At 41.6% G+C, this 27,197-nt stretch overlaps 1 protein-coding gene across 7 annotated transcripts in view; it reads right to left on the reverse strand.

Moving 5' to 3' along the window:
• Positions 1-27,197, reverse strand: part of NMNAT2 (nicotinamide nucleotide adenylyltransferase 2) — a 227,022-nt gene that overhangs the window by 157,471 nt on the left and 42,354 nt on the right. For 5 of the 7 annotated variants that reach the window (XM_012444374.3, XM_064370490.1, XM_012444377.3 and 2 more), the window contains exon 3: positions 15,525-15,670. In XM_012444374.3, the coding sequence (XP_012299797.1) occupies positions 15,525-15,609 (85 nt within the window). In that variant the 5' untranslated portion in view covers positions 15,610-15,670. Of the gene's footprint in view, positions 1-15,524; positions 15,671-16,003; positions 16,026-18,532; positions 18,822-27,197 lie in introns of those variants that run through there. The other 2 variants (XM_064370491.1, XM_012444379.3) reach the window with 2 other exon arrangements.

The raw sequence follows: 27,197 nt of genomic DNA on the forward strand, positions 1-27,197 counted from the left end.
CCTAGACGTTGAAATTCTGAATATTCCTTTATTTGCTAAATATTTAAAGTATCTTCCATGTTCCTAGAACACTGTGCTAGGCACCTTAGGAGATACAAAAAAATATATATATATGACCTTGGCTAGATCTTATGTCTGATAGATAATATGAGGCATGGACAGAAATAGCTACAACCCACAGCATAATGTGCTAAGTGCTATCAGAGAAGTACAAACCAAGTGCTATCAAAGTTCGCAGGGAAGTGAGATGCTGCAGAAAAACTAGACATGACTGCAAGAGCACCGTGTAAAAGCCTGATGCAATTGGTGTGCTAATTTTCTAATCCTCAAATATAAGGTCTGTAAGATATTAAATTTAAAGAAGGAGGTAGCTATGAAACGAGAAAAGGATAAATGTGTTCTGAGAAAGCATACTCAATGTTCAACAGCAGATAAATGTCCAACATTAGCCAGAGTAGTGAATCAATGTCCACTGCAAACCAAACACCAGAAAATCATCCCCACCAAGGACATGGCCATTTACCCAGTCAGCCAGAAAAATTACAATTATGAAATTGAAACTACATTTGCTGCTTAAATGAGCCTTTTTAGAGATTTAGTTTAGACTGAAAATTGTTCATTAAACAGTTTCTCTGGGTAATGGACTTCAACAGCACTTCCTATTTTAAGAACCCTTTAGATACTTCCATTCCAACACCCACAAGTAGGCTAGACCAGAGGTAGCAAACTTTCTGTAAATGTCTAGATAGTAAACACTTTTGATTTTGCAGTCCATAAAGTTTCTGTCACAACCATTCACCTTTGTTGTTTCAGTGCAAAAACATCCAGAGGTAATACACACGTGAATGAGAGTGGCTATGTGCCAATAAAACTTTATGAATACTAAAATTTTATTTTATAAAATTTATATGTGTCACAAAATATTATTGTTATTTTACATGTTTTTTAACCATTTAAAAATGTAAAAAGACATCCTTAGCTTGCAGGACTTACAAAATCAGGTAGCTGAGCACATTTGGCCTGCAGGCCATAGTTTGCCAACCTCTGAGTTATGTTAATTAGCCTATCTTACAAATGAGAAAGACAAGTCTCCAGGAGACTAAGTGTATTCCCAAATCAATAGCCATTCAGTTTATTAGTTTCCATATAAAGAGAAAAAATGGAGTGATAGGAAAAACTGGGGCCTTTACCCATTCTTTGTCAATCTTGTTAACAGCATTCGAGAACCTGATATATTACCTATAAATTTTGATTCCCTGGGGTACAACAAGTAAATAATTTTTAAATGGTGCTTAGCAAGATTGGTTCATGGTAAATGAATCAATTATGGCTTGAATTTATATGTATAATATTTATTGTCTTAATTTTAATTTAAAACAAATGACATGTCTCTTTTTTTAAAAAATGTTTTCTTTTAAGGATCTTGTAGTTTATGTGACGAGCTATGCACTAATAAATATTTATCAGCATATAAATATTTCAAAAGAAATATGAATAGTCATGGATGTAGTTTAATCTCAGTGCTTCATGGAGGAGGTATTCTACCTCTCTGTGGGTACTTAGATGAAGGGTTGGAAAAATGTTGAAGAATAAAGCATTGGCTGGGCACAGTGGCTCACACCTGTAATACTAGTACTTTGAGAGGCTGAGACAGGAGGATCACTTGAGTCCAGGAATTGGAAGCCAAATTAAAAAAATAATAAATTAAATTTTAAAGAATAAATGAAGCATCAGAAAACCCAACCCCTTACCATAGCATCACTTTATTGAGCCTTTAAAATGGTATCATAATAATTTCAATAGTCATGGAGAATAATAGATTTTTGTTTTTGTTTTCTTGAGACAGTGTCTCTCTCTCTCTCTGACAGAGACAGGGTGGAGCACAGTGGCATGATCATGACTCACTGCAGCCTTAACCTTGTGGGCTCAAGCCATCCTCTTATCTCAGCCTCCAGAGTAGCTGGGACTACAGGCGCACACCACCACACCTGGCTAATTTTTAAATTTTCTGTAGAGATGAGATCTCCCTATGTTGCCCAGGCTGGTCTTGAACTCTTGACCTCAAGCAATCCTCCCACCTTGGCTTCCCAAAGTGTTGAGATTATAGGTATGAACCACTGCGCCCAGCCAGAACCATAGTTTTATATGAACAGAAATACACTTGATCAAACCTCCAGTATTTGAGCTAAAAACAAGTGTTTTAGTTCAGGATCTCCACAGTGCTTACTTTTCAGACAATTAAGCCTGTGGAGAAGAAAGTAGGCACATACCCAAATCCCACAAAATCATGGAAGATAAAACTAGGGCGAACTGAGTTCACCAAATCTGAGAATACTTGAGCAACAGGCGCATTCCAGTGAAGCACACTAAGATCTAGACTAGGCAAGAACAACTGATGAGGGGAGTGATTTTTTGCTTATTTGCTGTTGTTCTTTTGGTGGGTTGTACAGCAATAGAATTTCTCACTTGTATATTTCATCAACAGATATATCTTATACAATGTGCAATGGTTCCATTTCAGAAAATAATAAAATCGTGGTCAGGTGTGGTGGCACACACCTGTAATCCCAGCACTTAGGGAGGCTGAGGCAAGTGCATCACCTGAGGTCAGGAATTTGAGACCAGTTCAGCCAACATGGTGAAATCCCGTCTCTACCAAAATAATACTAAAAAAATAAAAATAAAATTAGCCTGACATGGTGGCAGGTTCCTGTAGTCCCAGCTATTTGGGAGGCTGAAGCACGAGAATCACTTTAACCCAGGAGGCAGAGGTTGCAGTGAACCAAGACAGTGCCACTGCACTCCAGCTTGGGCAGCAGAGTGAGACTCCATCTCAAAAAAAAAAAAAAAAAAAAAGTAAAAGAAAAGAATAAAATCATGAAAAGAAAGAAAAAATCCTTCAAAGAGTGATACAGAAATAACAACTTTCAAATGTTTAGATAAAATCACAATGGCAGCTCCCTACTGAACTGCTAACAGAGGGAACACTGACATTTGGGATGCAGGTCCAACATCTGCCATGCACTCCTTTGCTCATCATCTTTCGAGGCTCACTAAAAAAAATGCTGGGTCAGATCTGAACCCCTTGGCACTGCCCCCCTCATAACATGTTTTCTGGATCCCTCATCTGCTGTCCTTTCCTGTGCCTACCCACACTCTAGCAAGTTCCCTGGATTTCTTAATGTGCCATGCTGTTGAGGCTTCCACACATATTCTGCTCCCTTCCCAGAATGCCATTCTCTTTTTATATTTTTTCTTTTTCTTTATCTTTTATTTTTTCTTTTAAAGAGATGGGGTCTTGCTTTGTTGCCCAGGCTGGTCTTGAACTTCTGGACTCAAGCGATCCCCCTACTTCAGCCTGCCAAGTAGCTGGAACTACAGGCATGTGCCACCACACCAGATTTTTTATTTTTATTTTTTATTTTTTTGAGACAAAGTCTTGCTCTTGTTGCCCAAGCTGGAGTGAAATGGCGTGATCTCGGCTCACTGCAACCTCCGCCTCTTGTGTTCAAATGCTTCTCCTGCATCAGCCTCCCGAGTTGTTGGGATTACAGATATGCACCACCACCCTGGCTAATTTTTTTGTATTTTTAGTAAAGACGGAGTTTCATCATATTAGCCAGGCTGGTCTTGAACTCCTGACCTTAGGTGATCTGCCCACCTTGGCCTCCCAAAGTGCTAGGATTACAGGCGTGAGCCACCACACCAGGGCATTTTTAAAATTTTTGTAGAGATGGGGTCTCATTATGTTGCCCAGGCTGGTTTCCAACTCCTGGGCTCAAGCAATCCTCTTGCCTTGGCCTCCTGGAGTGCTGGGATTACAGGTGTGAGCCACTGTGCCCAGCCAAGAATGCCATTCTCTATCCTGTCCACTGGGGAGCTTCTACTCTCAAGCTGAAACTCTAACACCTGCTCTAATGGCCCATCTACCTTGTCCAGAGTGGTAACTTCCTCCATGCTCCCACTTTACCTCATTCTCACCTCTTTTATAACACTTTTCACCTAAGTTGCTTTTAGTTTGTTATCTCCTCTAGAGATCATTTAGAAGATAGTCTCTCTGAGACATAAGAAGTGTCATCGTTTTTCGTATTTCTAGGCCTAGCACAGTGCCTGAGGCACATTAATAACTCAATAAACATCTGTTGAATGAATCAATAGCCATGGAGCCTTCCTGACTTTCCTGCACATACATCTACCATAGACTTGAGATGAGGATTCTAACATCTCACTCATTCACTCACTCACAAATTCAACAAACTTTTTTTTTTTTTTTTGGAGATAGAATCTCGCTCTGTCACCCAGGCTGGAGTGCAGTGGCACAATATCAGTTCACTGCAACCTCCACCACCTAGGTTCATCCGATCCTCCCACCTCAGCCTCCTGACTAGCTAGGATTACAGGAATGCACCATCAAGCCTGGCTATTTTTTTAAAAATATTTTTAGTAGAGATGGGGTTTCCCCATGTTGGCCAGGCTGGACACTAACTCCTGACCTCAAGTGATCTGCCTGCCTCAGCTTCCCAAAGTGCTGAGAGTACAGACATGAGCCACCGTGCCTGACCTCAACAAACATTTACTGAGCACTCACTGTGTGCCAGGCACTGTCTTAGAAGCCTGACATTCATTAATGAGCAGAATAAACAAACATCTCTGCTCTTGAGGAGCTCTAGCTGGGGAGACAGGCATTGGATAATAAGCATAAGAAAACAAGAAATAACGCTTTGTTTAAAGGTGATAAGCACGAAGGGGAAAAGATGTAAGTAGAGCAGAACAAGGGAGACTGGGAGTGTGTGAGGTGCAATTTTAATATGTGATCAGGGGAGTAGGATTTGCCAAGTGGACAATGAGGAGAAGGTTACATTTGAGCAAAGACCTGGATGAGGGGAGCGAATGAGACATGGGCTACAGTGGGAAAGGCATTCCAGGCAGAGGGAACATTCAGCACAAAGACTCCAAGGCCAAAGCAAGGAGGTTCCGTGGGGTTAGCTAAGAATGAAGTGGAAGGGATGTGTTAGGGTGGAGCTGGGGGCAGGGTAGCTGATCGTGGAGGCCTGTAGGCCATGATGACGATTTTGACTTTGATTGAGTGAGATACAGAGCCATGGAGGATTTACAGCAAAGTAGCAACATGATCTGACTTAGATCTGGCTTACATTTTGCAAGGATCACTCTGATTATTTTTAAGAATTCAGTGTTGCGACCAATAGTGGAGGCAGAGAGACTAGTTAAGAGGCTATTGCAATAATTCAAATGAAAGGTAACAGTGGCTTGCATCAGGGATGTAGATGGAGAGAGGTGGTTGGTCTTAGTTATATTTTGAAGATAAAGAGATTCCAAACCATTTGGACATAAATAGTGTGTGCAAAACAGGGAATAATTAAGCATTAGTCCAAGGTTTTTGGTCTAAGAAACTGGAACAAGAGTAAAACTATCAGCATTTAGTCTTATCTAGGGAATATGCTTTACTATCTCTTCTACTGCCTGGTAAATATTAAATGAGGTCAATATGTTGCAGCATGTCTACTCATGTGGAGGCAATTTGATGTAGGAGAAAATATAGAAAAAGGACACTATTTAGCTGCCATCACTTCCAGGGGTTAGCCTCAGATTCTTGCTCCCTTGTTACTTCCTTCTCTTAACCCCTTATTGCCACAATTATAAGAATTTTCCTGGCTGGCTCACTTGTATAATGCTAAAGAGAATTATACATTAAATTTAATGAGAAATAGCTTAATGGCAATATGGTTTAAAGAAGCTCAAATAAAGTGGCTTCATTATTAGGATGAAAATGGGGAAGATGATGTGGCTGGTAGTGGTCATAACATTTGCCTTTGCTGTAGAGTTTACAAATCATGGAGACCCTGGAAGATGTAAAGGGAGGAGGGAGCCAATGTCTGGAGGACGGCCTTGGTCACACCATGTAAGCCACTAAAAGATCTTTTTAAGCTAAAAGACTTCTGAGGCTAGCTGTCAAACTATCCCCCGAAAGCAAACATGTTCTATGCAATTGAGTGCTTGTAATTGGTAGATCTCTGCCCATGGAAAACTCCCTCCTGGTAAACTGATGCTGTATTTACATATATTGAGATATGGAACATATCCATAAATAAATTTATGTAATTCTCTATAAAATGAACTCCTATGTCTCAGGTCTTAGTCTGTAACATCAAATACTAAAGAATTATTTCAAATGCCTTTGTTTAACCGAAATTTCGTGTATTGAATATGTTTAAAAAAAATTTTTTTTCTGGCCGGGTGCGGTGGCTCACGCCTGTAATCCCAGCACTTCGGGAGGCCGAGGCGGGTGGATCACGAGGTCAAGAGATCGAGACCATCCTGGTCAACATGGTGAAACCTCGTCTCTACTAAAAATACAAAAAAAAAATTAGCTGGGCATGGTGGCGCGTGCCTGTAATCCCAGCTACTCAGGAGGCTGAGGCAGGAGAATTGCCTGAACCCAGGAGGCGGAGGTTGTGGTGAGCCGAGATCGCGCCATTGCACTCCAGCCTGGGTAACAAGAGCGAAACTCCGTCTCAAAAAAAAAAAAAAAAAAAAAAATTTTTTTTCTAAGACAAGTCTTGCTCTGTTGCCCAGGATGGAGTGCAGTGCTGCAATAATGACACACTACAGCCTCGAACTCCTGGGCACAAGCAATTCTCCTGCCTTAGCCTCCAAACCACTGGGATTACAGGCATGAGCTACCACACCATGCCTGAAAAAAATATTTAATGCATTCCTTTGTGTAGTTAGGATATTTTTGAGCAATTAACGATGATCCAAAACCAAACATGAAAAAGAACTGTGCAAGAAAGTATATTTCACAGCATCATTAAACATTAATTGAGCAACCATCACATGCAGAACACTATACTGGTGGCCAAGAGGACATTATATTGAAAAAATTAAGACTTGAATTTTTTCAAAGAAACACTTTCAAAACTGGATTTTTATTCTCTCTTCCAGTCAAGCTTGGATTACCTTTAAACTACTGCCTAACAATAGAAAAATAACAAAATAAATGTATTATGTCTACTTTTTCATTTTCCTCGTGTCTGTGGATATCTTTGAAACTGAGAGGTTCAAATCTGAGCGTTGGCAGTTGTGCTTTTTAGTTTGCCTCCACACTTTGGGCTGTTCATTTGACTTGATCTAAAATTGTAAATTTGTGTAGAAATGTTTCTCTGAGACCCATAACATTTCAAAGGTTGTTCCTATTAAGCCGTAATTCAAACTATTTAAGAAATAGCTTGAATTATCTTAATTCTGATAGTTCTAAGCAGAAAGGCTTAGAAATATAGAATAGGATCAAGTAAAACAAAAAAGAGAAGAGAAACTGAAAATAAATATTTCAAAACTCTTAGGACATCAGCTCTGTTCTTCATTATATCCTATTGTTTGGTTTGGAATAAATTCTAGATAGGAGATTTGCCTCTCACAGTTAGGTTGTTTTCACATGAGGCTCAGTCAGTCAGTGCAGCAGACAAAAGTAAATTGAGTCACCTGTTTGTGTGAACAAAATATCTACATTTTCTTTTTCAGCCCATTATTCTTAAGTCATGAGCAGACACTGCTCCTGTTGGTAAAATCACCTTGAGTGATCCATGAATTACCACTTGTGTACCTTCAGATTCCCAACAAATTAGGTAGGATTGCCAAGCATCTACATTTTTATTTTTTTGAGACAGGGTCTCATTCTGTTGCCCAGGATGGAGTGCAGTGGTGCCATCATGACTTACTGCAGCCTTGACCTCCTTGGGCTCACGATCCTTCCACGTCAGCCTTCCATTGCTCAAGTGATCCTTCCACCTCAGCCTCCCATGCAGCTAGGACTACGGGTGTGTGCCACCATGCCTGGCTAATTTTTATATTTTTAGTAGAGATGGGGTTTCACCATGTTGCCTGGGCCGGTCCCAAACTCCTGGGCTCAAGTGATCCACCAGCCTCAGCCTCCCAAAGTGTTGAGATTACAGATGTGAGCCACCGTGCCCAACCCCAAGCATCTATTTAAGTATAATGTCACAGCCATCATCAGAGTGATGGGCAAGTCAACAGTGGTTCTGTGAACTGTTATCAGTTATACTCAATTTTACTGCCTCAACACTAACAAAGAGTCAAATTTAGGATATTGATTCTCTTCCATTTTATAGTTAAAGAAAACAGAAAACCTTTCTTCTATCATTTTATTTCCATAATGCTAATAAATATAACTTTCTTGCATGAAGAAATCTTAATAATGTAACTGGAATCTACTGGGAGCTTTCATTATATGACTCAGATATCAACTAGGGGTGGTGGCTTACCGCTGTAATCTCAGCACTCTGGGAGGCCAAGGTGGATGGATCACGAGGTTAAGAGTTCGGAGAATCGCTTGAACCCCAGAGGCAGAGGCTGCAGTGAGCTGAAATTGCCACTGCACTCCAGCCTGGCTGACAGAGCAAAACTCTGTCTCAAAAAAAAAAAAAAGACTCAGATATCCCAGATCACAAAGAAACTTTCAATTTATGTATTCTGTCACATCAGCGCTTGGTTAGAACATATATTACCAAAATTTTAAAGTAAGATACATGAATCTTTACATTCCTCACCGACTCCAAACCTGCTTCTCCTCTAGTGTTCTCTCTTCATCCACCTTGGACAGAAACCTACAAATTACCCTGGGCTACTACTTTACCATCACCCACTCATCACATCACCAAATGAAGATCTCTTTTACCTCCTAAATAACCTTCAGATACACTCATTCTCTATCCCAGAAGCCACCAGCCTGGGCCAGGTGATCATCTTCTCTGGCTTGAATCCTGTATTGCTGAAATATGTGCCTAACTGGTCACCACATTCTTGCCCTTCACTAATCTACATTCAACATTTAATTACATCATAATTTAAAGATATGGCTATGTTACTCCTTTATTTAAAAAACAATGCAACGTCAGCCAGGCTCAGTGGCTCACACCTATAATCCCAGCACGTTGGGAGGCTGAGGCAGGCAGATCATGAGGTCAGGAGATCGAGACCATCCTGGCCAACATGGTGAAACCCCATCTCTGCTAAAATACAAAAAATTAGCCAGGCATGATGGCGCGCACCTGTAATCCCAGCTACTTGGGAGGCTGAGACAGGGGAATCGTTTGAATCTGGGAGGTGGAGGTTGTGATGAGCTGAGATCACACCACTGCATTCCAGCCTGGTGATAGAGCAAGACTCCATCTCAAAAAAAAAAAAAAAAAAAAACAGAAATAACTATGCAACGTCTTTTCATTGTCACTGGGATAAAGTCTAAATTCTTTAACATGACTTAGGAGCCTTCATAAGTGTTCAGACATTCATCTACCTTCCTCTAGTCTCACCTCTCACTCCCCTTCTCCTTGAGCCATCCTTGTTCTATTATTCTATGATTCTGTCTCTTCACCCTAGCCTTTTTACATGGCTGAGTCCTCTGTCTGGAACAAGATTCTATAGATTCATTTAACAAAATTATTCGACAACTATTATGGAGATCCTACTACATGCTAGGTACCAGGAAATATATCAATGGCATTGTTTCTGTCTTCAAAAAGCTTAAGATCTACCATGGGAAACAGCCATAAAACATATGAGATAAGAGTTATCCCCTGGAAAGCATAACGTGATGTGGGAACAAATGTCAGGGGAGCCAGACCATAATTTAGGAGTCAGTGGAGGTTCCCTGAGAAACTATTGTTGAAACTATTATCTGAAGAATGAACAGGTGTTAGCTAAGGTAACAGAAGAGTGGGGAGAAAGGAGGAATTTGGAGGAGTTATGGAAAGACCGTTCCAATGACAGTTAAATGGAAAAATATAAGAGTATTCAGAAAAGAAAGTCTTTTTTTGTTAGACACAGTTATCTTTGTTGGATATACTTTGTTGGTGGCTTGTGTTGCCCAGGAACAAGCATTTGAAAGGTTCTCATGACCCTTTGTTGACAGCTAAGTTCAAATGGCTTCTTCTTTTGTAGGTGCTATTGCACTTATAAGGGAATAATAAAGAAACATCATGAATGAGAGAGTCTAGATATCAAGAAAGTGGTTCTATACTTTTTTGCTGATGAATTTGACCCAATGACTTACACATGTACATCTGCTTTATCAATTGTAAAAGGGGATGATACTATTATTCAGTTTACCTTACAGAGTAGGATCAAATGAGATAGTGGTACAAAGGAAAAGAGTACCACATTATGCTTAATCACTTTTTTAATATAAGAATTTCAAGCATAGTCAACAGCTTCTTGATTTATAGCAGTTCTATATATATATTAGTAGAAACATAAATTCATTTTTCTTATGGTTTCTAGCTGTAGTAGTAAGGGCTGCATCTCTAATTCTGCAACAAATAGAAGGCCTTCTTCATTACCCTTTAAGAAGAACAAAATTGGATGTGTCTCTTCAAATGATCCAGTTCAAAGCAAAAAAAAAATTGTTTTTGAAATAGGAAAACTGGAAAATCCAGTTATTTTACAATTAGCAAAAAGCAGGATATAGCTGGATGCAGTGGTTCACATCTATAATCCCAGTTACTTGAGAGGCTGATGTGGGAGGATCACTTGAAGTCAGGAATTGGAGACTAACCTCAGCAAAATAACAAGACCCTGTCTCTAAAATATTTGTTTAAATTAGCCACCAGGGTGTAACCGTGGTACCTGTAGTCCTAACTATGCAGGAGGCTAAGGTGAAAGGTTTGCTTGAGCCCAGAAAAAGAATGGAATTTGGTCATTTCTGGCTGTCACAGCCACCATGACCTCCTCTTTTTGGTCACATTCTCCTGGATGCTGGTGGAGGGATTACTGCTGTGGAGCAAGGTGGTGGCCATGAGCATGCGCCCAGCCTAAGCACGCAACTCTACTATGCCACAGGCTGCGGTACTTGGAAAATGATTAAAGTAGATCTTGTACCATTTGACTTATCAGTATTGTGGATCTTTTTGCACCTGCCCCACCAAAGAAATATTAATTTTCAAAAATAATGTATGTCATAAGTTTCCAGTTCCAATTGTTCTCACTGAAGCTTATTTCAGAAAGCTCTCCCTGGTATTAACCACCTCATCTGAATGACTAACTCCCTGCCACCTGGTTATCACTCTCTATGTCAGGCATCAGACCTCTGACTGGCTTAAAAGGAGGAAAAACGCTAGACTTTGGTAATTTCTGGAGACAATATCAGACTGCAGTGAAAACAAAGTAGTTTTTGGAGTCAGGTAGATCTGGATCTAAACTGCAGCTAGCAGAATGTGGAGTTTGAGGCTGCAGGAAAAGACCCTATATCTAAACACTAAAATAGAAAAAAATACAAAAAATAGCAAGAAATATTTCTGCTGTGATGAAATCCCCCAATTCCTCTGCTTTTTTATAGCCCAATTAATCTGAGCTGTCCTTTCTTACTCTTCTATTTAAACTTGCTCTCTGACTTTCCAGTGGCAGATTTATTGACAAATACAGCAATACAAATATGAAGAAAGCTACACTAAAGTATAATCTCTACATACTTAAAAACAAAGAAGTTACATTTTAAAAAAACTTCCATTCCATATTATCTTTGTATGTAATAAGGCATATTCATGAGATATGACATCATTCATTGATGGGTTTACTTTGCCAAAAACTTTTACTTATTCCTGAAAGCATTTTAGTTACAGTTGAGTATACAAGTGTCAAATATTTCTCACAAATACTATTTTTCCACTATGTTTCTATAGTTTCAAATAGGAGAAATAACATCAGCTTCCCTTTCAGAGTAAAAGAAAAGCTCATTCTAAAACATTTTACAAATATTGAGAATTGTACAAGTGCTACTTTACAAAGATGAAGGGTGAGTTTAGAAACTAAGTCTAAAACTAAAGTTTAGACTTTAGTTTTGAACGCCACTTCTCTTTTTGTTTATAGTCTTTCTCTTTTTCCTTGGGTAGGAAGTTGAATTTCAAGATATAGGAGCCCTATTTAAAATGTCTAATTTAAAAGTCCTATTTGTGTCTGTTTTTAAAAAAATTTTATTACAAATTTCAGTCACCTTTAAAAAAGCTTGAAAAAAGTTTTTTTGAGACAGAGTCTCACTGTATTACCTGGAACGGAGTGCAGGGCTGCTATCTTGGCTTACTGCAACCTCCGCCTCCCAGGCTCCCACCTCAGCCATCCTCTCAGGCTCCCACCTCTGGAGCCATCCTCAGCCTCCAGAGTCGCTAGGACTACAGGCATGCACCACCACGCCTGGCTAATTTTTATATTTTTTGTAGAGATGGGGTTTGACCACGTTGCCCAATCTGGTCACAAACTCCTGAGCTCATGTGATATGCCCATCTTGGCCTCCCAAAGTGCTGGGATTGTAGGAGTGAGCCACCGTGCTTGGCCGAAAGTTTGATAATTTAGTTGTATTAATTATTTTTATGTTGTCATGGAGAAAATTTTAAAAGCCATTTGAAAGGAGGAAATAGTTCATAAATAACTGGTTTCTTTAGAAATGAGACAAAAATCTAAAGGAAATGCATGTATAGGAATCTCACTTAGTTAATGGGCAATTTAATTCTGTTAAGTATATGGTTCATGAAAATAGAGTGTTCATGGAATTATGCAGTCAGAAGATGAGTGGGCACTTCCTCCTGACTTTGTTGCAGTATGAAGACCTCTGCAAGAGGAGTCAGGAATGTGAGGCTCAAGTCTCAGTGCCACCCATCCTCCGTGTATGTTCATAAGAAAGTCACGGCCGGGCGCGGTGGCTCAAGCCTGTAATCCCAGCACTTTGGAAGGCCGAGGCGGGTGGATCACGAGGTCAAGAGATCGAGACCATCCTGGTCAACATAGTGAAACCCCGTCTCTACTAAAAATACAAAAATTAGCTGGGCACAGTGGCGCGTGCCTGTAATCCCAGCTACTCTGGAGGCTGAGGCAGGAGAATTGCCTGAACCCAGGAGGCGGAGGTTGCGGTGAGCCGAGATCGCGCCATTGCACTCCAGCCTGGGTAACAAGAGTGAAACTCCATCTCAAAAAAAAAAAAAAGAAAGTCACTTGGCTTCTGTCAGTTTCTCATTAGAGAAATGAAAGTAATGATGCCTTTCTTATAAGGTTATTAATAGGAATAAGTAACATAACATAGATGAAAAGGCTTTGTCAACCAGAAACTGCTCACAAAAATAAATTATAAAATTTATCCAGAGCTTAAAAATTTCAATAGGAGATTCTACCGAAAATAGTTTAATGTGCATTTTGTGTTCTTATTCTTGCTTCGTTCTCACCTGCTTACGTGCTAAATTCTTCATTAAGTAATAAGCTCCTTAAAGCCATAGTAAGTGAACATATACTTTTTTTGTGTGTTGTTCTCTGAACTGTACTTTAATGGACATGCAAAGGACTTTGTTGACATTCTACCCTGATCCTCAGTTCTTATACTATGTAAATAATCACTACTGCCAAAAGTCTCCTTTCAACTTTCTGTATCTAAACTCTTCCACTGCAACTGATGCCTATTTCCAGTCTATCCTTGAAGCTCATGGAGAATTGGAGGACAACATTCACTTAACAAAAGCCTTTATTACTGTTACTAAAGAATCTTCAGATGCAAGACAGAATATTGGGTTCTCAATCCAAATCTGTTTCTCTTGTAATCTAAAACAACTGGAATTACCTACATCTTAGCTCCAGGAACAAAGAAGTAGTACCTGCTGGGTTACCATAGATTCTTAGAGTCACACAGTTTCATCCTCAGCCCACTGGCTCTTCCCTACTCCTCCTTTCTCTCAGTTCCCAAGGAAAACCCATCACTGCCTGGTCAAGGGAGAGGAGTAAAGTACAACAACATAAAGTGCTAGAGGACTAACAGACAGGAAAAGAAGGAAAGGGATGAAGACACCAGCAACAAAGGAAAGTGAAACTGGAGTGTTCTTAGGGCACTGATATTCCTTAGAAGACCAATGACATGCTCTTGTCTATCCTGATGCTTGAACAGAAGTCCTAAACAGGCAAGTTGGCATTGGTTCTTCTTAAAAGACTTTTAAAAGCTGAAGGAATGGTGAAGAGGGGATGGCTATCTCTCAGCCTCCCTCCTTCTACCCGATTTGCCCTCAGCTCAAAGTAATTCTATATTCTTTCCATGAGGTTTTTAACAAGAGAGCCCAGTTCAGCGCACCTTTTAAGTTTAAAGATGAACATTTTTAGCCTGAGCCACCGCGCCCTGTCTTTACCGCCCTGGTGTGGTTTTCACGAAACCTCCTTAGGAGGGCTCCGGATAAACACGTGTGCCCGCATCCAGCTCCGGCGCGCCCTGCATTTCAGCACCGCCGCCTCTGGAGAGCGCTTTGCTGGCTGGCCAGGTCACGGCCTCCCAACCCACTCTCTCACCCATCCCCAGCCCACTCGCTCTTCCCTACTCCTCGTTTCTCTCAGTTCCAAGAAAAAGCACCCCCAACTTCTAACTTCTCAATTCCTGCTTCTAAAGAGACCTCCACGTCCCTCTTTCAGGGTCTAAAGGCTCAAGACCCGCGCCTTGGAGTCCTACGAGCCCAGTGAAGCCGCGTGGTTTCCCACTGGTGGCGCGAGACCTCCAATAGGCATCGATCACCTTTCCCCTGCCGCTGCTGGACCCCGAACCGGCCAGCCAGATGCCCCTGCTCGCTGTCTCTGGCTCCACGCCCTAGAGCTTCTAAGAAACAAATGCGTGATGATGCGTCCCCTCCCCCCAACACGCACACGCATATACTCGCACACACTCACTCGCACATTCATACACACACTAGACGCCGCAAGCCTTCCGGGTGCCATCGCCACCCTGGGCAGAGCCTCAGCCAACTCGGGCCCCGATCCTTCGGCACCGGCTCACGCAGGGCCTCCCGCAGCCGCCGCCCCGCCCCCTCCCCTTCCTAGGTAGCGGATCCCTGCTGCCGAACCTAGGCGGCCCAGGGCTCCCTCCCCATTCACTCAGCAGCCACCTCGAGCGCGCAATACACGGTCCACAATTCCCAAACACTCCTCCCTGGGCCGCCCAGAACCACCAGCCAAACCCGAAATTAATCTTTAAGCCCCAGCCCCTGTTACTGGTGTGTTGGGCGCGACTGTGTTTGAGAATCCGAGGCACATACATCATTTAACTCCTTCAAGCTTTCCGCTCATGCTAAACAAACAGCACGTTACCTCCAACCCTCTCCTCCCTTCTCCGCGCCCCAACCGCTTCTCCCATCCCGGTTCTCGCCCGCCTGGTAGCCGAACCACTGCACCGCCGCACTCCAGTTCTGGAATCTCGAACCCTGCCCAGCCCCAAATGACACTCGTCTCCAGTCCCCTCCCATCCCCCACCTCTGGCCCCCTGCGAGCCGGGTCTGGCCCCGGCAAGTGACGCCTCAGAAACGCAGTCTGCCTCCCTTCCCCTGAGTCCAAAATAAAGGGGCCGACCTCCACCAGCGGGATCAGCCGGCGCACCCCTCCGAAGGGGCACACGCCTTCCCGTTTGATCGCCCTGGAAAACACAGGTGCCTGGGAAAGGAGAGGAGCGGAAGCGGCTTCCAGAGGTGGGCGGGAGGACTCACCGAACATCTGAATGTGCCCTTTGGTGATGGGATTGAAGCTGCCGCAGGCGAGCAAGATAACGTGGGTCTTGGTGGTTTCGGTCATGGTGCGAGTGGGTCCCTCGTGCAGGTCTACGGGTTGCCTCTCTTTTTGTGTCTCGTTGTGTCTGCAGAGGGAGAAAGGAAGGCGAGGCTCAGGCGGTGGATGCTGTGGACTCCAAGGAGCCGCTCCAGACGCAAACCGCGTCACTCCCCGCCTCCCCTTAACGCTTGCAGCTCCGGCAAGATCCGAGGCTGCTTTTGTATTGCTCTGCTCTCTTCACTCCTCCGTCCCTCTCTTTTATTCTAGCTTCTCTCGTCCTGGTGCCCCACCCCATCCTTTCTATCGCCCCCAGCCCACTTCACTCCATCGCTCTCTTCCTTGGAGTCTATCCAGAAGGCAAGAGGTAGTACCCAAGCCCAGAACCAAGAGCTCACAGCATGGTGTGAGCTCTTCCTACCTCTTGCCTCCTCTTGATTGTTTTCCTCCTCACTCAAACATTTTTCTGTCCCCCCTACTTTCTCTAACATCTCCGAGTTCAAAAATGTTTGATCTTAAGATTTTTTTTCTTTCTCTCTTCCTCAAAATTTTAAGTGAGAAATGACCATTATTTATTTCAGTAGTATTCGTTTTGGCCTTTCCTTTTTCCCTTATCTGGTGATTCCTAACTATTAAGCTGAGATCAACTCTTGATCTGATGGCTGCAGAGAGATAGGGCAGAACTGAACCCCTTCCCTGCTATATTGGTCCTTTTTGTGGGTGAAGCAATACTATCAGTTTGAGAGAACATGAAGGGGGCAGAGTTCTAAAACTGTTTTAGAAAATGATGGGGATCCTACATAAGCTACCAAAGTTGAGACAAAGACTTACCATTCAACAAGTGCTTCTTGAGGGCTCACTATGTGTCATGTATTGTTATAAACCCTGCTGGTAAAGCAAAGTCACTGTCTCCATTTTACTGGAGGAAGATAGACCATAAATATTAGATGACAATTGTGCAATGCACAGCAAGTGAATGCAATTTATGCTCTGACAGAGCAGAGAGTGAGTGGAGAAGAGGGAACAAATCAGGTAGTCTGAGAAGGCCTCTCTGGGGAGGTGACATTTCAGTGAGACCTGAGTGACAGGAGTTGCTAGTCTACAAATTCAGAGACAGGGAAGGCCTTACTGTGCTCACAGAAATAAAAGGCTGGTGTGGCTGAAAAGCATGGGCAAGGGGAAAAATGATGGAAGACTGGGCAGCAGGTGATCAGGGCCAGATCAAATGGGGCTTGTGGGCTACAGCAAGAGTTAGACACTTTTCTAAGTGGAATAATAATAAAAGGAAGCTTCTGAAGCTTTTAAGCAGGGGAATAATATGTAATTTACATTTTTATAAGATCACTCTGGCTGCTGGGTGGAAAGGGAGGGCAAATGGGAAGACAAGGAAAGCATTTAGGAAAACCTGGTCACCTAGGCAAGTGGAGTTGTCCTGAGACTGGAGTTTATAGAGATGAGAGAAATGAGAAGTAGATGGTCTCAGGGTACATTTTATAGATTTTGAAATTTGGCTTAAACAATGAGTAGACTGAAATTGAGAATGGTAAGGGAAGACAGATGTTCTATGCTTATGCAACAGAAAGAACTGATAATTCTTTGCAGATGGATTGGATATAGAGGATAATTATTTTATTTTTATTATTTTTTTTTGAGACAGGGTCTCACTCTGTCACCCAGGCTGGAGTACAGTGGTATAATCTCAGCTCACCACAGCCTCGACCTCACAGACTCAAGCACTCCTCCCACTTCAGCCTCCCAAGTAGCTGGGACTACAGTATGTGCCACCATGCCCAGCTAACTTTTTGTGGTTTTTGTAGAGATCGGGTGTCACTATATTCCCCAGGCTGGTGTTGAACTCCTGAGCTCAAACAATCCACCCACAGCAGCCTCCCAAAGTGTTGAGAATAAAGGCATGAGCCACTGACCCAGCCAGAGGCAATAATTCTTAATTTAGAGATTAACAAGTACAAATATGTACCTACACTGAGGTTTAAATTTCTTGGATAAATTTCCACCCCATATTAGTGAGTTGGTCATTGGTTTTTTCCTTATCCAAGAGCATGTAGTGGGTGTGGAGTAAATATTTGTTAAATTGTGATGAATAGCAAATCAACCCTAATATGCATAAAATTTCTAGTTTAAATAGAAGACTCCTAAGAACTGATGTATATTCATAATGAGGTTTGTATCTTCCCTAATATGATATGCAGATTAGTGGTATAAAAAGAGCAATAGCTTGTAAAGGGAGGCTGACTTGGGTATGAAACTCTGACACTCACTAGCTAAGCAATTGACATAATTATAGTTAACCAATAAATATTTATTGAGTGTCAGTCAGGCACCAAGCACTGATTTAGGGGCTGTGAACAAAACAGAGTCCCTGCTTTAATACAGCTCACATTCCAGAGGAAGACAACAGGCCACAAACAAATGAATAAACATAATGGTAAAAAGTACCACAAAGAAAAATAAAGCAGAATGTGAAGAAAAGAGAAAGAAAGAAAACCCTTTTTTATTTGCAGTGGTCAAGGATGGCCTCTCTGATAAGACAGTATTTGAACAGGAACCTAAATGAAGTGAAGGCATGTGTCACTTCAATATCTAGGCAGGACTGCTAGTAGAAAGCAGTATAAAGATTGGAAGACTAACAGTACTGGGGGGTTTTGACAAGCACACCAAGGTGACTGGAGAAAACAAAGAATGTGGAACACACTCAAAGACAAGCCCGAAAAGTAGGACAGATAATATAGGGCCTTGTATGTCTTGACTAGGACTCTGGTTTTTTTCACTGAGAAGGGATAGGAAGCAATCCAAGGGTTTTGAGTGGAGAAGCGACATGAGCTGACTCAATGTTTGAAAAGTATGTTTGGCAAAAGATATATTTTTTTTTTCAGATGGAGTTTCACTCTTGTTGCCCAGGCTAGAGTGCAATGGTGCAATCGTGGCTTACCGCAACCTCTGCCTCCTGGGTTCAAGCAATTCTCCTGTCTCAGCCTCCTGAATAGCTGGGATTACAGGTATGTGCCACCATGTCTGGTTAATTTTGTATTTTTAGTAGAGACGGGGTTTCTCCATGTTGGTCAGGCTGGTCTTGACTCCCGACCTCGGGTGATCTGCCTGCCTCGGCCTCCCAAAGTGCTGGTATTATAGGTGTAAGTCACCGTGCCCAGCCAGGAGATATAAATTTTGGAGTCTCCAGTATAGCTTATATTTATAGTTATGGGACTAGATGAGGATACCTAGGGAGAAACAGATATACAGAGTGAAAAGGAGGTCCTCAGGCTCAACCCTGGGGAACACCAAATTAATAATAGTAGCTAACATTCATTGGGTGTTACTAGAAACCCAAACACTATAAGATGTTTACAGATGTTAACTCATTTAACACTTACAATAACTCTGTGAGTCTGTATGATTTTATTCCATCTTAGAGATAAGCCTACAAGGGCATGGGGAAATTAAGTAACTGGTCTGGGTCAGACTGTTAGTATATATGAAACCAGATTCAAACCCTGACAGTTTTAATTGAAGGCCCTACTCTTGATACAAGGCTACTCCCTTGTTTCACTGCTATGCTATACTGACCACATTTGTAAAATGAGGATAACAATGCCCAACAAGCTGCAGAGATGTGAAGATGAGAGGTAAGGTATATAGGACACCTAGCATATAGTAGATGATCAACAAATGATAGCTAGTTCCTAAGTGAGAGAATAGGACTTCTTAGCAGAGATTGGAGAACAGACCGAGAGATACCTTACCAGGTGCTAAGGTCTGAATGTTTGTGTCCCCCAAAACTCATATGTTGAAACCTAATCCCCAGCTGATGGTATGAAGAGGTAGGGTGATATGGTTTGGATCTGTGTCCTCATCCAAATCTTGTGTTGAACTGTAATCCCATGTTGGAGGTGGTGCCTAATGGGAGGTGATTGGGTCATGGTGGCAATTTTCCATGGTTTAACACCATTCCCCATGGAGCTGTTGTCTCGACAGTGAGTTCTAATGAGATCTAGTTGTTTAAAATTGTATAGCACCTTCCTCCATACACTTCCTCCTGCTCCAGTCATGAAAGACCTGCCTGCTTCCCCCTTGCCTTCCACCATGAGTAAAAGTTTCCTGAGGCCTCCCCAGAAACTGCTATGCTTTCTGTACAACCTGCAGAACCGTGAGCCAATCAAACCTCTTTTCTTTATAAATTACCTAGTCTCAGATATTTCTTTAGAGCAGAGCAAGAGCATACTGATGCATAGGGCCTTTGGAAAGTGACTAGATCATCAGCTCAAAGCCCTCATAAATGGGATCAAAAGAGGCTCAAGGGAGCTCATTTTTTCCTTCTACCATATGAAGACACATCTATGAACCAGGCACCAAACCCTCACCAGACACCGGATCTGCTGGTGCCTTAATCTTGAACTTCCCAGCCTCCAGTGAGAAATAATTTCTGTTGGATATAGCTGTTGCTAAAGCTAGATCTACCCATTAGACTTCCCAATTGAATAAATAAATAAATTCCTTCTTTGGCTTAGTTCCAGTTGATATAATAAAGACTTAGCAATAAATGACTTGCCTAAAGCCGCACAATAAGCAAACTCTAATTTGAATAGGGTTACTGTTATTTGTTTTTGAAATAGTCCTAAGTAATACAAACAAGTTAAAACATCTAGAAGTGTACAGTTACCAACCTTGAGCCACTTCAACTCCAGCAGTAGAATGAATATGGGTGTGAAAACTGAGACTAACAGGTCTAATTGGTGCAAATTTTTCTTATGCTTACATTTCCACTGAAATTAATTTAGTTATTACTGGCAAGTGTACTTTCTGGGTTTGCTCTATGGATCAAATAAAACCATGTGTGGGCCGGGCACGGTGACTCATGCCTGTAATCCCAGCACTTTGGAAGGCTGAGGTAGGCGGATCACTTGAGACCAGGAGTTTGAGACCAGCCTGGCCAATATGGTGAAACTCTGTCTCTACTACAAATACAAAAACTAGCCGGGCATGGAGGCACGTGCCTGTAGTCCCAGCTACTCGGGAGACTGACGCACAAGAATCACTTGAACCTGGGAGGCGGAGGTTGAAGTGAGCTAAAATCATGCCACTGCATTCCACCCCGGGCAACACTGAGACCCCATCTCAATAAAATAAAATAAAATAAAATAAGTGTGAGTAAATAACTTTGTTAAAAAAGCATATTTTCAACTTTAGGTAAAACTTTACAGTTGCTAAATACAAACACCAATTGTTTTTAAGTGTTTAGTTGTTTCTACTGATGCATTTGTCAAGACTGTTTCTGGAAGTTACAATCTTAGAGAGTAATGGCTTTGGGAATATGCCAGTAGTCTATAATCAACCAATGAAAACAAATAGCCAAAAACACAACAATGAGTTTATTTTCAGTGAAAGCTGGTTTATAAGATGTAAGAATATCAAGTCTTGCACAATAGATATTCCTTAATATATATCGTGATCTATTCTCAGGGATGCTTATTTTAACTTAGGTAATATTTTGTCCAATATTTCAACTTTCTGACAGCTGGAAATTACTTTAGGCTGTAAAGAAGGAAGCAGAGTCATTCTCCCACTGCCTAAACCTTCCAGTTTGCTGGAGCCAGTTCAGTTTCCCTAATAGCTCAAGGCAGACATTCTTTCCCTACCATAAATACCTGTTCTGAAGAGGCAGACTTAAGTGTCTATTGGGTTTGAGAGAAACGTGCATCTGTGAAGTCTAACAAAGTGGCTACGTATGCTTACGGGCACATAAGCTCACTTATCTCCCTATTTACCTAGACAAGATTGATTATACATTTTCATCACAAATTAGGGTAAAACCATTTCATGTTTATACAGCTGGCTTCCAAAGTAATATTAGGGGCTGGGCATGGTGGCTCACACTGTAATCCCGGCACTTTGGGAGGCCAAAGTGGGCAGATCACTTGAGGTCAGGAATTTGAGACCAGCTTGGTCAACATGATGAAACCCCATCTCTACTAAAAATACAAAAATTACCCAGGAATGGTAGCGCCTGCCTGTAATTCCAGCTACATGGGAGGCTGTGCCACTGCATTCCAGCCTGGGTGACACAGCGAGACTTTGTCTCAAAACAAACAAACAACAAGGTAATATTAGGGATCATTCTTCATAGGAAGAACACAAAGACACACACCTATATTCCTGGAGTCGAGTCCTTCAGTTTCAAGAATCAAGTCAGATGTTGAATATTTATTTTGTGGTTTTCTATTAAAAATATTATCCTAAGGAAACCCTGCCTCTTTTTCCACATTTATACAGTTTTATCTCTTTTGCTTTCTTTAGAATAGAGCTAAAGTGATTGGCATTTCTCTCTCCCTCTTGCCCACAAGCAAACATTTTTATGTCCATGGAATAGAAAATGTCCCTAGATCAAGATTCTCCTTCTTGCAGCTTTAAATCTCCAAAATTTCACTCAGACTTATACTTTATGTAATTATTCAAATAATAATTCACAAGTGAAATATGTTCCCCATTTTTTAATGTTTTTATGTTGCTCTGGTTGGTCTTGAACTCCTGGCCTCATCTTCCCACCTCCATTTCTCAAAGTACTGGGATTATAGGCATGAGCTGTTTCACTCAATTTATATTCCCAAATGTTAAAACCTAATTATCAGCTATAAGCAAAGCAATTCTGCTGGCACCACAGTGAAAGAAAGAAAGTACACAGGTTTCTATAACCAGTAAGAACTGCACACCATTAAAAATAATAAATTTCCTCAGTTAACTCTCATATTTGCTCATTTGTTCATCATGGCTTCTTTCAGATATTGGGGGAGGTGGTACAAATTGAAAATTTCACATATTCAATTATTTTCTTGTGGCTGAAAATCTTACTACTTAAAAGTTTTCCCAAGAGCAAAAATAGGAGACAGAAAAATCAGTACTAACAGACTTGGAAAGGGTATAATTGATTAAGAAGTAAAATTATTCCCCGAAATGACATATTCCCTGAGAATATCTCTGCCTCCTTCCTTTAAGTTACCCAAATGAAAAACAAATTTGGCTCAAGGGAGTATTAAATAAAGTGTAGAGAGATTAAAACACAAAATATTTTTTCCATTAAGTCAATATTTCACAATGTAGTTAAGTCAGATCTAACTTGGAATTAAAATCACATGACTCCCAAATTTATCAGATGTAAAAAATAACAGTGTCTCAGCTGAGCTAACAACTCTCCCATAATAACTAAACTAATTTCAGAGGAAATGAAGGCACAAGAAACATTTGCACCAATTAGACTTGCTAGTCTCAATTTTCACAACCCATGTTCCTTCTATTGCTGGAATTGAAATAGTTCAAGGTTAGTAACTGTGCACTTTCAAATTTTATTTTATTTATTTATTTATTTATAAGATGAAGTGTTACTCTGTCACCCATGCTGGAGTGCAGTGGTGCAATCTTGGCTCACTACAACCTCCACCTCCTTGGTTCAAGGGATTCTTCTGCCTCAGCCTCAAATAGCTGGATTACAGGTGCCCACCACCATGCCCAGCTAATTTTTGTATTTTTAGCAGAGATGGGGTTTCACCGTGTTGGCCAGGCTGGGGTCTCGAACTCCTGACCTCAAGTGATCTGCCCACCTCAGCCTCCCAAAGTGCTGGGATTACAAGCATAAGCCACCGCACCTGGCCCACTTTTAAATTTTATAAATTACTTATATTAGTCAGAATTATTTCAGAAACAAGTAACGGAAACTCTATTCAAATTAGGGTTTAAACCAAGGAAGAAACTTATTGATCTATTTGATTGAGAAGTCTAACAGGTAGATCCAGCTTTAGGAACAACTTATATCCATGAATTCTGATAATATCATCAAGATCTTGTTTCTTTCTCTCACCATCTCTTATTTTACTTTCCTCTGTGATTTTTTTTTTATTCTCAGATGAGTGCTCTCTGCATTAAAACAAGGTGGCTGCTGGCAGCCCTAAGTGACACTTTACTTACAGATGATAATCCCACTGAAAGACAGCATCTTTACCCAGAATGCCAATAAAAGTCTCAATGAAGACTCTGATTAGTCCTACAATGATCATGTGCCCATCCTTTATCAATCACTGTGACTAGAAAGAGGAATTGGTTGGCCAAACCTGGGTCACTTGCCCACACTAGGCTTGAAATGGGAGGGGAATAGGAAGAAAAGCCAATTTCATCTGAATTTCTTAGACTGGGCTTGTAATAGAGGATAGAGAAGCTTGACAATAAATATAGTGTTACTATAAGAAGGAAATACGTAGTGTAGAAATCAAGTTATAATCTGAAAATATCTTGTTAATATCTGTAGGTCCAGCACTTTGTAGGAAATAAACTGAGATTTATTAATTTTTGTGGGAGGGTAGAAACTAATGGCAAAAAGCAAGGCATTCCAAGGGAAATGTGGTCCTGGATAAACTCAGGACATTTAGACTGTAGCTTTTAGGGACTAAGAAGAGTGTAGGAAATGCTCTCTTGAGGGTGAGAGATGGGAGCTTAATGCTCTCTGAATCCAAGCTGCTCTTGTTGGCATCTAGAAGCTTCTAAACTTCATTTTCTCTCTTGCTCCTTCCCTCCCACTTACTCCTTCCCTCCACATAATCTATTGTCTATGCCATGCATCAGCATCATCCTTCTCTGAAAACTTCTTAGTTCCTGCTGCTTCATAAAAATGATTTGAATTTTCATGGCCCCAATTATGGCACAGACTAAACATGACCTCCAGTTCCCGTCATCTGCTGACCTCAGTTTCTATGTCTTGGTTCAAATTACAGAAAGAGAATCCTTTTAGTTCAGCTTGAGTCATGGGACCACCTTGATATACTCACCTGGGGCCAAAAAATAGGTCTCCTTTACCCACCTCTTTGGTGGGGGTTGTAAGGGACACTATCCCACTTTTAATACCCCCAAACACACTAAATATTTGGTTCGACTATGAAAAGCAGGGCCAGAAACCTGAAGAATAGTAAGGATTTTATAACATGATATTTTTATTTACCCTTATGATGGCTGCATAGACAAGTAGCTCAGGTCAAAAGATTATTCTAAAAAGAAAAAGGGGCCGGGCGCGGTGGCTCAAGCCTGTAATCCCAGCACTTTGGGAGGCCGAGGCGGGTGAATCACGAGGTCAAGAGATCGAGACCATCCCGGTCAACATGGTGAAACCCCGTCTCTACTAAAAATACAAAAAATTAGCTGGGCATGGTGGCGCGTGCCTGTAATCCCAGCTACTCAGGAGGCTGAGGCAGGAGAATTGCCTGAACCCAGGAGGCGGAGGTTGCGGTGAGCCGAGATCGCGCCATTGCACTCCAGCCTGGGTAACGAGAGCGAAACTCCGTCTCAAAAAAAAAAAAAAAAAAAAAAAAAAGAAAGAAAAAGGATGTTCACTGGAAATATCTGCAGCATAGCTGTAGGATTTGAGGGCTACCAAAGCAAAAGCCAAATATAGTCCCTGTATCATCTATTTTTCCACATGGCTATTAATTTGCAATAATGTTAAATAACTATGTTAAATATCTAACATGGGGCATATGCTTCTGAAGGTGACTAACTGATCAGATAGCACTATCTCTTACCTAAGGTGGTGAATTATCTAAAGAAGCTTTGCTTCTTAACAAAAAAGAATAAAGAAATAAAGAAAGAAAGAAGGAGGACAGTGAAAAATGCATACCGTACTTTCCAGCAAATTGCTTACTAAATATCTCCAGAATTATTCTACTTTTCTTTATCTTTCTGCCACTCCCCAGCTTCTCCTTCTTAAATTACTGAAGAATCCTGGCTGGACTTTCTGCAGTAATCTTTCCCTCTGCACAGCCATTCTCTATACTCCAGCCAAAGGGATTACTATGGTTTAAGTGTGTCCCCCAAAGTTCATTTGATGGAAACTTAATCCCCAATGCAACAGTGTTGGGAGGTGGGACCTTTAAGAGGTTATTTGGTCATGAGGGATGTGTCCTCATATGGATCAATGTCATTATTTTAAGAGTCGGTTTGTTATAAAAGTGAATTTGGTCCCCTCTTGCTTTCTTTCGTGCTCTCTTGCCCTTCCATCATGGAATGACACAGCAAGAAGGTCCTCACAAGATCCTGGCCCCTCAATCTTGGATTTTTTAGCCTCCAAAACTGTGAGAAATAAATTTCTATTTATTACAAATTACTCAGTCCCAGATTATTGTAATAGCAGAACTACATTTGGAAAATGATGATAATAATCCCTGTTAGCTTCTAAGCCCCTTCATGACAAATCCAGGTTTAGAATAAAAAACCAAGGTGGGGCACAGTGGCTGACACTTTTATCCCAGCACTTCAGGAGACCAAAGGGAGTGGATCACCTGAGGTTAGGAGTTCAAGATCAGCCTGGCCAACATGGTGAAACCCCATCTCTACCAAAAATACAAAAAACTAGCTGGCATGGTGGCGGGCACCTGTAATCCCAGCTACTTGGGAGGCTGAGGCAGGAGAATCCCTTGAACCCAGGAGGCAGAGGTTGCAGTGAACTGAGGTCACACCATTGCACTCCAGCCTGGGCAAGAGCAAGACTCTGTCTCACTCTATCGCCCAGGCTGAAGTACAGTGGCACGATTTTGGCTCACTATAACCTCCACCTCCTGAGTTCAAGTGATACTTGTGCATCAGTCCCTGGAGTAGCTGGGATTACAGGCATGTGCCACCATGCCTGGCTATTTTTGATTTTTAGTGAGACAGGGTTTCACCATGTTGGGCAGGCTGGTCTCCAACTCCTGACCTTAAGTGATTCCCTGCCTCGGCCTCCCAAAGTGCTGGGATTACAGGTGTTAGCCACTGCATGCAGCTGAAAGCCAGAAAGACTTTTAATAGCTTCCTGCCAGTTTCCTTTACTTCCTTCTCTTCCAAATACCCTTCCTGTACTGATGTGGAGAGTGAGAAGAGCTCCCATCTACAGTGAGGGCAGGAGAAAAATTTGTGACCATCTGGCCTGTGCAGGCTGGTAGATGTGTGCACAGGGCAGTTTAAAAGAACAATATGGGCTGGGCATGTTGGCTCACCCCTGTAATCCCAGCACTTTGGGAGGCTGAGGGTTTCACCATGTTGGCCAGGCTGGTCTTGAATACCTGAGGTCAGGAGTTTAAGACCAGCCTGGCCAACATGGTGAAACTCCATCTCTACTAAAAGTACAAAAATTAGCTGGGGGTGGTGCCACACACCTGTAATCCCAGCTGCTGGGGAGGCTGAGGTGAGAGAATTGCTTGAACCTAAGAGACAGAGGTTTTGTGTGTGTGTGTGTGTGTGTGTGTGTGTGTGTGTGTGTGTGTGTTTCACAAGTTGAGGAAGGGAGATGTTGAAAAAGATGAATTGAGTGGCATGAAAGAAGATGACTAGGAAAAGACAGAGATGAAAATGAGTAGAGAACTCTCAGGTTTTATAAGAAAATAGAGCAGATTTGGAATTAATAGTGAGTCATTAAGAGCTTAGTCTAATAACTGTTTATGTGTGTGGAGCTATTTAGAGCTCACAACATTTCCTCATATGCTATTTTATTTGATCTTAACAATGAATGATTCTGTGAGCTAAGTGTTTGCAGGCTCTTTTGTGCATTTTGCACATGAGGAAAGAAAGTGAGGCCCAGAAAGCTCAAG

The sequence above is a fragment of the Aotus nancymaae genome, unplaced genomic scaffold (genome assembly GCF_030222135.1).
Source record: "Aotus nancymaae isolate 86718 unplaced genomic scaffold, 86718_ANA_hifiasm-v0.15.2.pri h1tg000108l, whole genome shotgun sequence".
NCBI classification, from domain to species: domain Eukaryota; kingdom Metazoa; phylum Chordata; class Mammalia; order Primates; family Aotidae; genus Aotus; species Aotus nancymaae.